The sequence below is a fragment of the Oncorhynchus mykiss genome, chromosome 12, assembly GCF_013265735.2.
Source record: "Oncorhynchus mykiss isolate Arlee chromosome 12, USDA_OmykA_1.1, whole genome shotgun sequence".
NCBI lineage: Eukaryota > Metazoa > Chordata > Actinopteri > Salmoniformes > Salmonidae > Oncorhynchus > Oncorhynchus mykiss.
In genome coordinates this window covers 36,873,921-36,890,301 of record NC_048576.1, presented here as the reverse complement: position 1 = coordinate 36,890,301, position 16,381 = coordinate 36,873,921, and the positions used below count along the sequence as shown (strand labels likewise).

The 16,381-nt window shown below is 40.9% G+C and overlaps 1 protein-coding gene across 2 annotated transcripts in view; it reads right to left on the bottom strand.

The window, feature by feature from the left end:
• The window catches only part of nsd1b (nuclear receptor binding SET domain protein 1b), a 33,678-nt gene extending 22,548 nt beyond the window's left edge, over window positions 1-11,130 (bottom strand). Inside the window, exons 1-8 of one of the 2 annotated variants that reach the window (XM_021623636.2) lie at window positions 11,062-11,130; window positions 8,110-8,765; window positions 5,520-5,661; window positions 5,129-5,301; window positions 3,058-4,996; window positions 2,711-2,823; window positions 2,363-2,618; window positions 2,065-2,162 (exon numbers count right to left, since the gene is read on the bottom strand). In XM_021623636.2, coding sequence (XP_021479311.2) covers window positions 2,065-2,162; window positions 2,363-2,618; window positions 2,711-2,823; window positions 3,058-4,996; window positions 5,129-5,301; window positions 5,520-5,661; window positions 8,110-8,748 — 3,360 coding nt within the window. In that variant the 5' untranslated portion in view covers window positions 8,749-8,765; window positions 11,062-11,130. Of the gene's footprint in view, window positions 1-2,064; window positions 2,163-2,362; window positions 2,619-2,710; window positions 2,824-3,057; window positions 4,997-5,128; window positions 5,302-5,519; window positions 5,662-8,109; window positions 8,766-9,511; window positions 9,983-11,061 lie in introns of those variants that run through there. The other variant, XM_021623635.2, reaches the window with a different exon arrangement.
• Between the last annotated feature and the right edge of the window lie 5,251 nt (window positions 11,131-16,381).

Below are 16,381 nucleotides of genomic sequence, written 5' to 3'. Positions count from 1 at the left end.
AAAGTCCCTCTTTATATCCCAAAAACTCAGTTTTGTTGGCGCGTTTTGTTCAGTAATCAACTGGCTCAAAGGCGATCAAAAAATACAGACAAATAAATCCTAATAGTACCGGTAAAGTTTGTCGAAACATGTCAAACGATGTTTATAATTAATCCTCAGGTTGTCAATTGTCTAAATAATCGATAATATTTGAACCGGACAAAAGCGTATTCAATAGAAAGGAAAAACAAAAAAGGGTGCACACTTGGTCACACGCGCAAACCAGCACTGCATGATTCTACAGTCCACTGACAGAAAGGTCTCATTCTTCTTAATTTTTAATCAGAAAACAAGCCTGAAACAATGTCTAAAGACTGTTGACATCTAGTGGGAGCCATAGGAATGGCAATCTGGGCCCTAACACATAGGATACTCTATACTCTCTTCAATTGAAAACTACCCACATCTAAAAAATCCCACTTCCCGGATGGATTTTCCTCAGGTTTTCGCCTGCCATATCAGTTCTGTTATACTCATAGACATTATTTTAAAAGTTTTGGAAACTTTAGAGTGTTTTCTATCCAAATCTACCAATTATATGCAAATCTTCTGGGCCTGAGTAACAGGCAGTTTACTTTGGGCACGCTTCTCATCCAGATGTCAAAATACTGCCCCCAAGCCATAAGAAGTTTTAACCTTTCTAGGGCAGGGGTTCCGCTCGACAACATTCCGCTGAAAAGGCAGTGCGCGAAATTCAAAAAGATTTTTTTAGAAATATGTAACATTCCAACATTAACAAGTCCAATACAGCAAATGAAAGATAAACATCAAAAAATGCTTTACAGTGAAAGCACAACATATGATTAGCCAAGTCGAAAAAACACAGCCATTTTTCCAGCCAAAGATAGGAGTCACAAAAAGCAGAAATATAGATAAAATTAATCACTAAACTTTGATGATCTTCATCAGATGACACTCATAGGACATTATGTTACACAATACATTTTGTGTTTTGTTCGATAATGTGCATATTTATATCCAAAAATCTCTGTTTACATTGGTGCCTTATGTGCAGTAATGTTTTGATTCCAAATCATCGGGTGATTTTGCAGAAATACTCATAATAAACATTGATAAAAGATACAAGTGTTATTCACAGAATTAAAGATAGACTTCTCCTTAATGCAACCGCTGTGTCAGATTTCAAAAAATCTTTACGGAAAAAGCATAATCTGAGAACGGTCGCTCAGAACCCAAAACAGCCAGAGGAATATCCGCCATTTTGGAGTGAACAAAGTTAGAAACAACACCATAAATATTCACTTACCTTTGATGATCTTCATCAGACGGCACTCCCAAGAATCCCAGTTCGACAATAAATGACTGATTTGTTCCATAAAGTTCCATAAGGTCCATCATTTATGTCTAAATAGCCACTTGTTGTTAGCGTGTTCAGCCCAGTAATCCATCTTCATGAGGCGCAGACACTTCGTCCAGACAAAAGTTCCATTACAATCCTTTAGAAACATGTCAAACGATGTATGGAATCAATCTTTAGGATGTTTTTAACATAAAACATCAATAATGTTCCAACCGGAGAATTCCTTTGTCTTCAGAAAAGCACTGGAACGAGAGGTAACTCTGTCGGGAGTGCACGTCATGAGACCAAGGCACTCTGCCAGACCACTGATGCAAAGAGGTCTCATGAGCCCCTCCTTTATAGTAGAATCCTCATTCAAGTTTCTAAAAGACGGTTGACATCTAGTGGAAGCCGTAGGAAGTGCAACTTTATCCATATCCCACTGTGTATTCGGAGGCCAAGCCTCAGATGTCCTACTTCCTGGTTGGATTTTTCTCAGGTTTTCGCCTGCCATATGAGTTCTGTTATACTCACAGACATCATTCAAACAGTTTTAGAAACTGTGTTTTCTATCCGATACTAATACTAATATGATATATTAGCTTCTGGGACAGAGTAGGAGGCAGTTCACTCTGGGCATGCTATTCATCCAAAAGTGAAAATGCTGCCCACTATCCCAAAAAGGTTAATGAACAAAGCACAACTATTCCCTAACCCCTCCATACCTTTTTCTTTGGGATTGTGGCAGCCTCTGAGTATTCCAGAATCTTCAGAGTGGGTTTTCTCTGTCTCTTACGGATGGTTTCCAAGTAAGGAACGTCACCTGCCACAGGACAGTGTTATTATGGACCTTTACACACATCTGGGATAATGAGGTGTTTAGGATCTAAGACCACTACTACAGAGGAGTAATGTAATAAAACCAGTAATTCCTTGGTTTCAGGGCACATTGCTTACGAAAACATTTTGTAATTTTTTGCAATTCAACCAAAGTATACATTTGATATGTAAATGGTTTCTCACCAACATTCTTTGTAAGACTGTCACACAACAGCGAAGGGTCTGCTTCAGGAGGCAGGGTTGGAGTATCTATGGACAGGATAGGTGCATCCTGAGGGGGAGTGTTCTCTATTCGGGGAGGGGCTTGTCCATTTGGGGTCTTGGATGGTTCCTCTGGGGGCAGGGATTGTATTTCAGGAAGTGGGTTCAGAGGGGCATGGTCATGTGTGGGTTTCTCTGATGGTAGGGGATCTGGTTTGTTGCTGTTGGACTGTGCCACCTGGAAAAACATGAAGAGGGTATAGAACTGGTATCATGATACAAAACCCAGAAAATCCAAGAGATGTAATACTGTATGTTTGAGTGAGCTACCTTTCCCAAAGACTGGAGGGCCTTTTTCTGTTTCTTCCTTGTGGAGAATATCTGATCATACTCTTCTGTCCATTCTATGAGTCTTTTGCTTGGTTTTCTAATTCGTTTATGTGCTGATGAAGGACAAGTGTGCAAAAAGTATGAATATGCCACACATGTAAAAACCATGACATTTCATGATCTACAGAATTTGGCATCATGGCCCTGAATCGGACGCTATCACATTATAGCTTTTGATATTTTCATTATGGCATAATTCCCAAAGCAAAGTCAATGCATTGATCAGTCATAATCTCCTTTGGGATACCCTTCTGTCAAACCAAGAAGAAGAAAAAACGATTCCTTACCTGTGGGAGCCTCCTGGCCTTCCCCAGTACTTTGTGTAGTGTTTGCAGAATTGATGGCAGGGATAATCTGCTGGTCTAACCTTGTCTTTGTCTGAAAGGACACCGATGGGTCTGCACCACCCTGCTCCAAAGGCACCATGTTCTGTGGTCTCTCATTCATTAGCCCACTGCAGCCCTCCCCCAACCCCCCTAATGTCCCTGAATCATGGTTAAACCTCTGACAGGCATTGCTAGAAAGATGGTGTGAGGCCTCCATCCCAAGGTAGCCAGGTCCAGGAGACCTCTTACCACATGGCTCTTTTCCATTAGGTTTATTTTTAGTCCCAGACAAGCCTCTCTTTTTGGCTGACCTTTTCAAGTCCTGGTTTATGCTGCCTTCAAGTTGTGGGATTTCTACTTTCAGAGAAGACTTGAGCTTGGGTTTGGCCTTTGTTTTGCCCTTGCACTGTTGACTTTTTCTGAGACTAGGGCCTTGACTGAGTGACTCCTCTCCTAGTAAGGGTGGAATTACTGAAGGCTCCTCTTTTACATGGGCAGTTGGTGGTCTGATTTCCAGCTCCAAGGGTGTACCATGTTTCTCCCTGGTATCGTGCTCGTCCTTCAGCAGCATGAGGAAAGTACTGAACTTGTAGTTAGTGTCTGGTTTAAAAGACACATGTTTTTCATCACCATCACTTGATTCCAGAGACTTGAAGGATAACTCTTTGATGTCTTTGAAGACATCCATGGGAGAGAAGCATGGCGAAGGAGAGGAACAGGAGGAGATGTGAGACACACAGTTCTCTTTCTTTTCCTTCCCAGAAGTTAGAGGTATGAAATCCGCAGGCATCTGGGATACAAAGAAGCTCTCATTTTCTGTCTTAACCTCTGCCTCAAAGTCCTTCGACCTGGTGAACTTTAATGAAGAGCAATTTGGAAAAGCCATGATCTGATTATCGTTGTCAGCCTTTGAAGGTTTGTCCTCTGTATAACAGTTGGTTTTGGTCTCTGGTTTATCAGAGGGCGTGTTTGTGGAAGATGACACCTTCCGCTCAGCTTCCTCCATAGCTTTAAGAGCTCTGGTCATGAGGCGGTTGCTAGCGGGCAGATGCGCAGGCTGCTTGCCCAGGTCCTTCGACTGTTCCGTGAGCTTGGGCACACTTAAGACTGGAGTCTTAAACTGATTACCAGTCATTTCTTTGACTGTTGCATTGGACACTGGAGTCTTCGACTGATCAGCAGGGCGTTCTTTGACTATTACACTGGACACTGGAGTCTTCAACTGATGACTAGAGCATTCCTTGATTGCCACACTGGACACTTGTGTCTGTCTGTTGACAGCAGCTGCAGTTTGAGTATTTTTCTTGCAGGGGCCCTTACTAAAGGAATTGTGTTTAGATATGGAGGTGGTAGTGATGAGTCGCCTGTCTTTTCCTGGTTTGCTGAACCACAGGCCAGTTTGGACTTCAGGCTGCTTCTTCACTTTTTCTACTACTGGAACTGAGGGCTGAGTCTGAGAGGGCTTGGATTGACGCTCAAGTGCTTTAGGACACAAAATATTGGGGATAGAGTCAAGGTCCAAATACGGACATTCTTCGATGTCCCCCTCTGGCTTGTGAGTGCTTCTTAATGTTTCGGTGTTGAAGAACTCATTTTTAGCTTTTGATGCTTTAGTTGGATTCTTCTTCCTCTGAGGCTTCTTGAAAATGCTTCCTTTTGGGGAAGATTTACTTTGTGGTGACACAGTTCCGTTTGTTATGTGACTTGCTGCAGGGGATATAGAGGCAGATGGAATGTAGGAAGGGGGAATTGGAAGGTCCTTGTTCTCTAATGTGGTCCCATCATGGAGGGTTGTATCTATGGAGTCAGGTCTAGAGGGCCCCATTTTGGGCCGCTCTGGGAGGACAGCTTCTGCCTCAGCCACACTTTTTTCCCAAGATGCTTTAAAACGCTTGGGTATCTATGGAGGAAAATAAAGTGTTTTTGTAATCACAAATATTTGTATTTTGGATACATTCAGGTAAAACATGATTGGTTATTGTCCAACATACAAAAAAGCTGAGCCACATGTTTGATTCACATTAATAATTACAGTGTATTTGTAGTCTTTGTCTCTTTGCCTTCCTCTCCTGCGTATCAAGGGGAGCTGTTCAAACTCAAAGCCTCCATGAAAAGTGTGTGTAGCTTTTCCTGCGACCCAGGCCAGTTCCAACGGCTCTCCAAAGGTCCTGATGTGGTACTGCCGACAAGGCCTATCACTGGGCTCTGAAACATCACCACACAGGAGCAAAGGATCCGGTAGATTTCATTTTCATTTAACATTTATCACAAGTATAAAATAAATTTTGCAAGAGAAATGTGTCCATTTCAATGTAAAGTGGATTGTGAAATATAACACTTCAAAGCTAGTACAAATCTGTTCCACAAGATCAGTTTAAAAAAAAAAATGAGTTGTTAAAATAATACCCAGGACCAGGGCCTACCTTTCATTTTGTGGTAGGTTCCCTGTACTGGGTCAACTGTCATCTCACAAGGCCACCAGGGTCTTCGGTTGAACTTTGCCCATATAACTTCACCCTCTAAAAACTTTACAGGTGGAAGGGACTTCTTCTTTGGGCTGTCCATCTGTTGATAGACACCAAATAATCAATATTTAAATTACTTCAAGACATGTTTAAATTAATGTTATATGCAGTACCAGTCAAATGTTTGGACACACCTACTCATTCAAGGGTTTTTCTTTATTTTACTATTTTCTAGAATAGTGAAAACATCAAAACTATGAAATAACAGATGGAATCGTGTAGCAACCAAAAAAATGTTAAACAAATCAAAATGTATTTTAGATTTAAGATTCTTCAAAGTAGCCACCCTTTGACTTGATGACAGCTTTGCACACTCTTGGCAACCAGCTTCATGAGACAGTCACCTGGAATGCATTTCAATTAACAGGTGTGCCTTGTTAAACGTTAATTTGTACAATTTCTTTCCATCTTAATGCTTTTGAGCCAATCAGTTGTGATGTGACAAGGTAGGGGGTATACAGAAGATAGACATATTTGGTAAAAGACCAAGTCCATATTATGGCAAGAACAGCTCAAATAAGCAAAGACAAACAACAGTCCAACATTACTTTAAGACATGAAGGTCAGTCAATACAGAACATTTCAAGAACTTTGAAAGTTCCTTCAAGTGCAGTCGCAAAAACCATCAAGCGCTATGATGAAACTGGCTCTCGTGAACACCGCCACAGGAAAGGAAGACCCAGAGTTACCTCTGCTACAGAGGATAAGTTAATTACAGTTACCAGCCTCAGAAATAGCAGCCCAAATAAATGCTTCACAGAGTTCAAGTAACAGACACATCTCAACATCAACTGTTCAGAGGAAACTATGTGAATCAGGCCTTTGTGGTTGAATAGCTGCAAAGAAACCAATACTAAAGGACACCAATTAGAAGAAGAGACTTGCTTGGGTCAAAAAACACGAGCAATGGACATTAGACCGTTGGATATCTGTCCTTTGGTCTGATAAGTCTAAATTTCAGATTTTTGTTTCCAACCGCTGTGTCTTTGTGAGACGCAGAGTAGGTGAACGGATGATCTCCGCATGTGTGGTTCCAATCGTGAAGCATGGTGTGGGGGTGCATTTCTGGTAACACTGTCAGTGATTTATTTCGAATTCAAGGTACACTTAACCAGCATGGCTACCACAGCATTCTGCAGCGATACGCCATCCCATCTTGTTTGAGCATAGTGGGACTATCATTTGTTTTTCAACAGGACAATGACCCAACACACCTCCAGGCTGTGTAAGGGCTATTTGACCAAGAAGGAGATTGATGGAGTGCTGCATCAGATGACCTGGACTCCACAATCCCCCGACTTCAACCCAATTGAGATGGTTTGGGATGAGTTGGACTACAGAGTGAAGGAAAAGCAGCCAACAAGTGCTCAGCATATGTGGGAACTCCTTCAAGACGGTTGGAAAAGCATTCCAGGTGACTACCTCATGAAGATGGTTGAGAAAATGCCAAGAGCATGCAAAGCTGCAATCAAGGCAAAAGGTGGCTACTTTGAGGAATCTAAAATATAAAGTATATTTTGATTTGTTTAACACTTTTTTGGTTACTACATTATTCCATATGTGTTATTTCAAATTTTTGATGTCTTCACTATTATTCTACAATGTAGAAAATAGTACAAAATACAGAAAAACCTTTGAATGAGTAGGTGTGTCTAAACTTTTGACTGGTACTGTAAGTAAAAAAGGTTTATATCAGAATTTACATGCCAATTTATATACGCAAATGTAAACATATGCAAGCATTCCAATATTTTCCAAGACTATACGGTTGCTGAGTTGCCAGGACCAAAGTCCTGGTAAATTAGGTTAGGTAAAGTTAAATCCCTGCAACTCTATCCTAATTTTCACCAGATGCAAGATAGTGCAAATCCACATCATATTACCAACTATCTTTTAAACATTAAAATGCATATATCAGCTCTGTGCACACTCTCTAGCCTAGATGTCAGTCAACCTTACTAAACTTGTATCAACTGATCATGCATAACATTCCAGCCACTAAACAAAGCTCTGGATATGGCCTGACTAATGACTTTTCTCTGTGCAGGTGTTTTATTAATTTCAAAAGGTATTTCAAAAGGTATAATTTCAACTATTGATTGTAATTCACCATATGATATGCTGGAATTACATGGATCATTTCCAGCTCTGAGGATCTTATCTATTATAGAGGAAGTGACCTCGCTTGACCTTTCTTGCTAATTAGTTAGGATTTAGGCCTATCACTATCTTCATTGACATTTCACATATAATCAAAACCAATAAGCTTGACAATTTATGTTGCACAGTAAAACAGGTGATCTGGACTGAAAAGGAAGTACCCAGGCCAGAACTGTGACATGTTACAGGATTACATTTGAGGGCTGTTGGGTACTGCATGATGTTGCTGTCAATAGCCATGTTGTGTAAAAGGTGCCATTAATGGGGGGACACTAGGGGACTGCAAGCCTTTACCCACAGATAGCCCTGGCTTCAGTAATTTCTTTACCTTCAAGTTAAACAATTCAGGAAGAGGTCCAGGTGACTTTCCAACTTTGCTATGTCTGTCTGTCAGAGGTAAAGCTGTATCCTCATCATCCTCTTCATCATAATCATCATCATCATCAAACAAAGTGGACTCAAAGTGCAGGCAGCCATTCGCAAAAGGGCTATTGCTATCCAGTGAAAAGTCTGGACTAGGTGGGTCAGAGAAGCAACAGTCACTCTTCTTCTCCACACTAGGATTAGTCTTACTGGTGTCTGTGTCTCTCCTGCCTGGCTGGGGAGCTGTGAGGGCCAAGGAATTCCCAAAGTCAGTTTTCCCAACAGCATTTCGGGTGTGCGAGACCTCCCTCTCCCCCTCTCCAACCTGTATCAGGTCTGGGTGGCTGACCGTGGTGGTCAGGTGCTGTAGCCTTCTCAGAGGACTGTAGGAAGAGGATAGGTTCTTGGGCATGAACCCATAGGTGGATGGAGGTTTGAGGGCAGGGCCGGTGGACAGCTGCATGGCACGTGGAGGGTCTAGTCTAGAATTGGGGTTATTGTGCTTTGAGGAGGGAGAGAAGGGGTCATTGGGGGCAGAGGTCACTGTTGGGTCAGTGTGACAGGCCTGAGCATTGCTGATGGGCAGTTCATAGGGCCGACTCATCCTGGTAAGGCTCCATCCTAAACATAAAAAAAACAGAAATAGGCCCAAAAAATATTTTTTTAAAATAAGTGATAGCAACTTTAATTGCATGGATTTGCAATTATTGATCGCATACAATTAGTTTTACTGTTCGTGGTTAGCTATTATAGAAAGTGGCAAAAATGGGGATGGTAATAGTATATTATTGAAAAGTTATTAAAAATGTTATAAAAAAAACAAGTGTTGTAAAATTAGGAAAGTTTTAAATGACTGAATTTCGTTATATATAAAAATGTGATATGGTTATCTTTCCCCACCTAAAAAAAAATAAAAATAAAGTATTAGGCAACAGTGTCAACAGTGTCATTCCACTCCTCGCTACACCGCCAAGAACGTGGAATTGTGGCAACCTATTGCGCGTTTGGCAGGCCGCTGGTCATGTTAAAATTAGACCAGAGTACCTGTAATGACACGCTGTCCTGCCCAGCAACAACGAAGGGTTAAGTTGATTTCAAAAGGCTGATGAAGAAATCGCGAAACCAAGAATAAAATGGACAGCTCCTGACAGCGCCTGTGCATCAACTCTGTGTGCCATGGCTCACGAGGCACCACAGAGATATCGGTTCAGTGCATAGCTGGCACGCGAACATACAGTATCGACACACAGGTTCACACTGCCACACATACGTACAGACTTCCACCGACAGATGTATGCTGTGCACAATGACGGAATGTTTAAACAAATAAAAACGCGTATGACAATGATATGCCGCAAGAATCTTACCATTTAAATGTCGGTCACCGCAAAAACAACTGTCAAACCTTTCATTTCTATCATTAAATATGCTATTTTCGAATTTTGTGAAAGCGGATGAGGAGAATCCCAGCAGCAGCAATACTAGGCCAGGATCCTGTGGACATATACTCTACTTGCGATAGCTCTTACACCACCGGCGGCCCCTTCAAACGATAAATATATGCATGCATTTCACTTACTGAGAGAACCACCCATTTACAGCGACATATCATACAGTGCTATAAGTTTCTAATTCCTTGTTACCTCATATTCAATGCATTATTAAATTATGACTATTTCCTAGCTGTCGACCTGCCCCTTGCAGCCCCTGCCTGCCCGTGTCTGTGTGAGAGCGGACCAATCGGCACTGCCTCCCAACCCCCAGCTTGGAGTATTGCTGAGGCTTTGAGTTCCACCAAAAATATTTGTGATGGAAAAATTACGGGCATATTCCGCTCTACTGGTTTTTAATTATCACATAGATTTTCAATTACTGTCATCCACATTAATCACTATGACATGCCTGTCATGCCTGTCATTTGCTCAATCTGTGCCAACAATGGCATCATATCATACCCCATATCTCATGCGCTTTTAAATTATTGGATTAGAATGTTTTCATGTAAATGCATTCTAATATAGGCTACCCAGAAAACAGATGGCTTCCTTCTCTTTAGACGAGTTGCAAAACCTTTTTCTCAGCTCACCGGGTCCTTCAAAATGGAGTCGGTTCACAAAAAAACAGGCCACAAAGTGTTAATATGCTCGATATGAAGTTCACATCAAAGCGAAAAAGATTGAACCGCAACGCACACATTTCCAATCCATCCAAAACATTCCAAAGCCTCAATGCAAAACTGCATTCATTCATTAAACACCATTGAATAAACCACTTTCCACAATAATATTTTGTGTATATCATATGTCAGGTTACAGAAGAAAGGTTCACGACGGGCAAATGTAACTGGTGTGTGTAGTAGGGGGACAGTGTTCCATAATTCGCAGGCATTTCCATAGACTCCATCATGCCCTGAACGTAAAAAGAGAGTTTGAATCACGTATTGTCTTATTTGTGTGGATTGTTGCAAAGGAAATTATATTGGTAGAGACCGTGGATAGGGGGTGGAGTGGAGTCGTCCTAGATAAATGCACAACCATTAAATATGCAAAGATGTTAATCAAATAACAGTTCTGTATTTCGTGAAGGCAAGCTATGTCTTCACACTCTCCATAAAATTAATATGCGATATTTTTGTTCGAGGGGGAAATCTGAAGCCTCACGGAAGAACTGCGCTGCCTGCTCAGCCTCGCTCGCATGAGCCTGGTGGGAGAGAGGGCCTGCAGTGTACGGCGATGGGCACACACACAGTCAAAATAGCGCCCCGACAGATCAAACACGTTCATGCGTCTACAAGCCCTACTAAACGCGTCTTTCTTTCCTTATAGACTGCACTGTAACGAGAAAAATATATATAACATGATGTAAAGCCTATCTATTTACATATCCGTCAAGAAATCGACTTAAAGTAAACTCTTACATCATCATCTTGTTGTGAGCCGTGTGTTCCTCTGTGCTGTGCTGTCTCTGTGTCTGTGCAGTTCGTAATGTCGGCAAAGTCAGTCATAGCAGAAGACAATGGTGGTTTGAAACAGGAGCACATGAGTTTCTGATGAAGTTAGTCAGTTTTAAGTAAGCCTTTTTATGGACCACTCTATTCTTATCTTATTTTACACCACATGCTGCCATGCCTGATTTATACACCTGTGCTCCTCCACCTCTACCCGAGCTGTTTTCACTCTTCACCTGTACAATGTGGACTCTTACAAGTATCTTATCTGTAAACGAGTTCATCATGCCTCTTTGTGGGAGAGTGATTGACAGGCCCATTCTAAAGTCTGTCACTGCCTATTAGCCTACTTACTGACAGCTTGATTTTGTCACTTATGTTAATGAACTGTCCTCTATGAGTCTATGAAACGACTGTAATGTAATTCAGTCATATGTCAGTATCCATACTCATGCTTTCTTTGGTAACCCTTTACTAAAACTCTCTGTCATAAGGGCTACATAACACTGTTAGGCCTATAACACTTTTAACACAGCCATATGTTATTAACAGTAAGCTTTTGAAGTCAGTTTATAACCATCCTTAGCAGTGTTGTAAGAAAGCGGAAGTTGCCGGTTTTCAGGGATACAGTGTTTCAACCCTAACTGCTGTTTCCCCTGAATAAGGGAAGTGGGGACTCCGCTCTGGCGTATTTCTACGCCTACTACATTAGTTTAGCTTGTATGACTTATGATGACATATGCCACAATGAAGTAATTAGCTAGGTTTAAAATAGCCCAACTGGCTTAGGCAATTCCGACACAGCCAGAAGAGGACTGGCCACCTTCATAGTCTGGTTCCTCTCTAGGTTTCTTCCTAGGTTCTGTCCTTTATAGGGAGTTTTTCCTAGCCACTGTGCTTCTACACCTGCATTGCTTGCTGTTTGGGGTTTTAGGCTGTGTTTCTGTACAGCACTTTGTGAGATCAGCTGATGTAAGAAGGGCTTTATAAATACATTTGATTGAATTAACAGTGTCATGATGACAGTGCAAAGTCTGCTGTCACAAGCGCACACCAACAGTCATGACTGTTAATGACATAAGTCATGTCATTAACAGTGTTATAACAGTGTTATATGTAGTATAAAGTGTAACTCTTTTTTTCAATACACTACTAAACGTATTGAAAACTGTAATTGGCCCATTGATAATTCGAGGTCAGTGGGTCAATCAGATCTAACAGCTATTGGTGGTGGTGAATGCAAAACCCTCAAAAGTAAACAACTAAGTCATGATGCATTGATTATACTTAATACGACCTCCTGATTGCATGAGTGTAATTGTGTAACTGCAAATTAGAGCTTTTAACAGCAGTTACTGCTTAATTTAGGTTTTGTGCTCTGAGGATGGTGACAGTCGCCCCCTCTAATCCACTGTGACGCTGTCACCTTAATGATGATGCCCTGCTCTCCATCACCTTCCCAACCTGCTTATGAGTTATGACTCATCTGGCAAAGAAACAGAACCGGTTGTTATTACAAGTAAATGACATGCCTCAGAGGAGTAACAGTTTCTATTTCTGTCATCTGTCACATTGCTACCAGTGTCTTTGAACAAAACAATCTCTCCTTCTCCTCCATAAGAAGGCTTCATCTGAGCCATAGCGCGTAACACCATAAAGTGTTCTTTAAGCAGACATTTATTCCGGTGGGGAAAGAAGTGGGTAGAACCACCATATGTACAGTAACATGTTGTTGTGTGTAAAAAAACGGTGCATCCATTGCGTTATTATTGTTGTCTATTTGTAAGGTGGATGCAGCAGTTTGTTAAAGCCCTGGTTGGTTTACTCCCAGGCTCGTGCCATGTCGCTCCTGTGGAGGCCAGAGAGAAAGGGAAGAATGGAGGACTTATGGAGGTTGTTTCCTGCGGCCTTGGGAACAGGAACTAGGCCACCGCTTAGTTAGTGGCGCACCATTTCTTCCCCCTTCCACCTGCAGCATTGTGTATGAGACATGAGCCCGTTGGCTCAGAGGACATGCAGCTGTACTTATGAACTTCAGTACTTATGAACATTAGAATCACGAAGGCCCTACAACTCCTACTCTTACTTATTTAAACATCCAATGCAATAGAATACATTTTAGATAAGATCCTTTAAAAAAGTTTTTGCACTTTAATCACAAGTTGTTTGGTTACATAGAAAGCACTATACCTTTTCTGTATAACATGTATCTATTAAATTACACTATTATAGTGAGATTTCTACTATATTGACAAAATACAACCTCTCTCATGCTCCTCAAAAAAGGAAGTAGACACTAGAAGTAGAAAAGGTAGAAGAGCGGACATACTGTACTTGTATGGCGTTTGTATGGCCTATCAGGTCACAAAAAAATTATTTAATTCAAGTTTGGAGGCCAAATGTCCCAGACATTCAGATCTGATCTAATGAGGCCTACTGGGTCTGCGGCCAACAGGCTCCACTGCACTACTCACTCCTTACTCCACCTAGTGGTCAAATATAAGCTTGACCTCTGCCACCCAAAACTCTAAAGCGACCGTTATTGTTTCAGTAGGCCCTATTATGCCCTATAAGGGATGAATAGATATGGCTTTGTTCTCTAAAAACAAAAGCATTCAATATGATATTATCACATAAGTATTAGGAATGTGAAGATAACTAGAGGTAATTGTAAATGTTTACACATTTAACATTTTTATTTGCAACATCGCCGATCTACAGCAGAATTATTTTGAATATTGGGTCCTCGCTGAACAATGTTAATAAAAAAGGAATACAATACATACGCCTACTATACAGATACAACTTTTAATTTAACCTGTAGTGGCATAAGTCTACCACCAAGGGGCAGCACAACACATGGTAAAGGTGGAGGACAATGTCCCATCTGCTGTGTTGCTCTTACCAGTCCAGTGATATGAAGGACAAGACATCATGATGAAACATGAATGAAATAAACACAAATGATTTCAAACCTCATCTATCTACACTTGGAATTGATCTCATTGGCAAATATACATAATATATACTGAACCTTTAGACCCTTTTGCTATAAAAACATCTGTATACAGTATATGCATGTATATATCCATCATGGCAGCCTCCCTCCCTCTGCATAGATGGGGAAATGGAAAGGGGGATACCTAGTCAGTTGTAAAACTGAAAGCGTTCAACTGAAATGTGTCTTCCACACTTAACCCTCTGAATCAGAGAGGTGCGGGGGGCTGCCTTAATCGACATCCACGTCATCGGTGCCCGGGGAACAGTGGGTTAACTGCCTTACTCAGGAGCAGAATGACACATTTTTACCTTGTCAGCTCGGGGATTCACTCCAGAAACCTTTCGGTTACTGGCCCAACGCTCCTACCCGCCAGGTTAGATATCCCCTCTGTAAATTCTATATCCTTACTGTAAATCATATTATACTCCAGAGTTTTATGTTTACTGTATTCATATTGTATGTTGACTATGTTGACTTTATGCCTGTATTCTGTCTGTACAGGGTCTATTTCTGGCATCACCAATTCACTGAGTCAAATTCCAGGTATGTGTAAATGTACTTGGCAAGTAAAGTGATTCTGATTCTGAAAAACACTAAATCCATATACGTTTACTCATGTAACAACACAGAAGTTGGTTTAACAAATAAATGTCAGGTCAATATTGTAAAACAGAATGTGTTCTCAATGACTTACCTGGTTAAATAAATACATATTTTAAATTCCTTTCATTGAAGGCACCAAATTGAAATCAGATATGTGTAATACCTGTGTTGTGTATTATGTGTACTAATGCAATATATACCATTGTAACAAAAATGGATAATAATAATATTGCTTGTGTATATGCCATGTAGATTGATTAGACAAATACATTATTGATCTCACACCAGGAATGATTTGAACAGGGCCCCAATGAATACTTCAGTTCACAAACAACAGAAACGTTATTTCCAACACGACAACATCTGAGTTTAAACTTTCATTAAGCACTGAATAGCAACTATAGCATTAAGCTTTGCACTGAATCACTAATGGGACGATGATTGGGTGTGTAGGCGTGCATATGTGTGTGTATGTATGCAAGCATCCATGCATGTGTGCATGTGAGTGAGTGTGTGTGGGGGGTGAGGTCGCTCGTGAATGAAGTTTTAGGCGTCTCTCTGTCACTATATCACAAAGGAAAGTTTCTGGAGGCCAACGCTGTCCTCCTCTCCCTCCAGGAACCCACTGTGTGGAAGACTCTTCCTGTTGTTTTAAATTCCGCTCCACTCCCCCACTGCTTCCAACCCCGATGATTCACATCCCCAATCCCAGCTGTCAGCTGTCCGTGCTTTTGACAGCTCTCTTCTCCTCTTTCTACCCAACTCTTTCTCTCTCTCTCTCTCTCTCTCTCTCTCTCTCTCTCTCTCTCTCCCTCTCCCTCTCTCTCTCTCTCTCTCTCTCTCTCACCCTTCACATCTCTCCACAGAGAGAACCTTGATTTACAAAGGTGGTTTCATGTAAACTGGGATTTGATTTGATTACAGTTTTTCTCAATCACTAAAACACAATTTCTGAAACCTTGCTCCATTTCCTGAAAACATTAAACACAAAACCTCATCTTCAAGCACTATTTACATAACCTCTGACTCCTCTCGCAAAATGAAACATTCGCCTCAAAACAGTTTTACCTGTGTTCAAAATCAAACACTGCTCTCAAATCATAAATAAAGTGATCAAAATGATATACACTCTCAAGCAGTCAGTAAACAATACACCAAAAAATAGAAAACACATTGTTCAAAACATACAGTTCTCAGGGAGAAGTACATTTTTAATCTAAAAAAATATTCATATTTTTCCGTCATTGTCTTTTGATGAACGAAAACATGTTCTATCATAGTAGCTCAAAATTGATCAGAAATTACTACTCTGCTTTGCTCTTTGCAATTTTGTTTTTTGTTCTTCCTCCTCCTTGTACCCATATTTTTACAGTACTGTACCCTGCATCTCACAAACTTGTCCTTTGTCTCTGTGATACTGTAATTCTTGTTCTTTGTTGATATGAACCTGCAACCAGTCAAAATCTATTGAGCAGTCAGTACTGTTAATAAATGGAAAGCACAATGTTCAGGGCCATACAATTTGTCCATTGTACAGTATACATCATACAATGCACTGTACTACAGTATACAATACTAAAAGGGACAAAAATCAAAGGAGTAAACGTGATCAATGAGCTTCTTCTTGTCTTTGGGCTGGGTCGGGCCAGAGCACTTTGTTGACATCACAAGCAATATTGTCCCTCC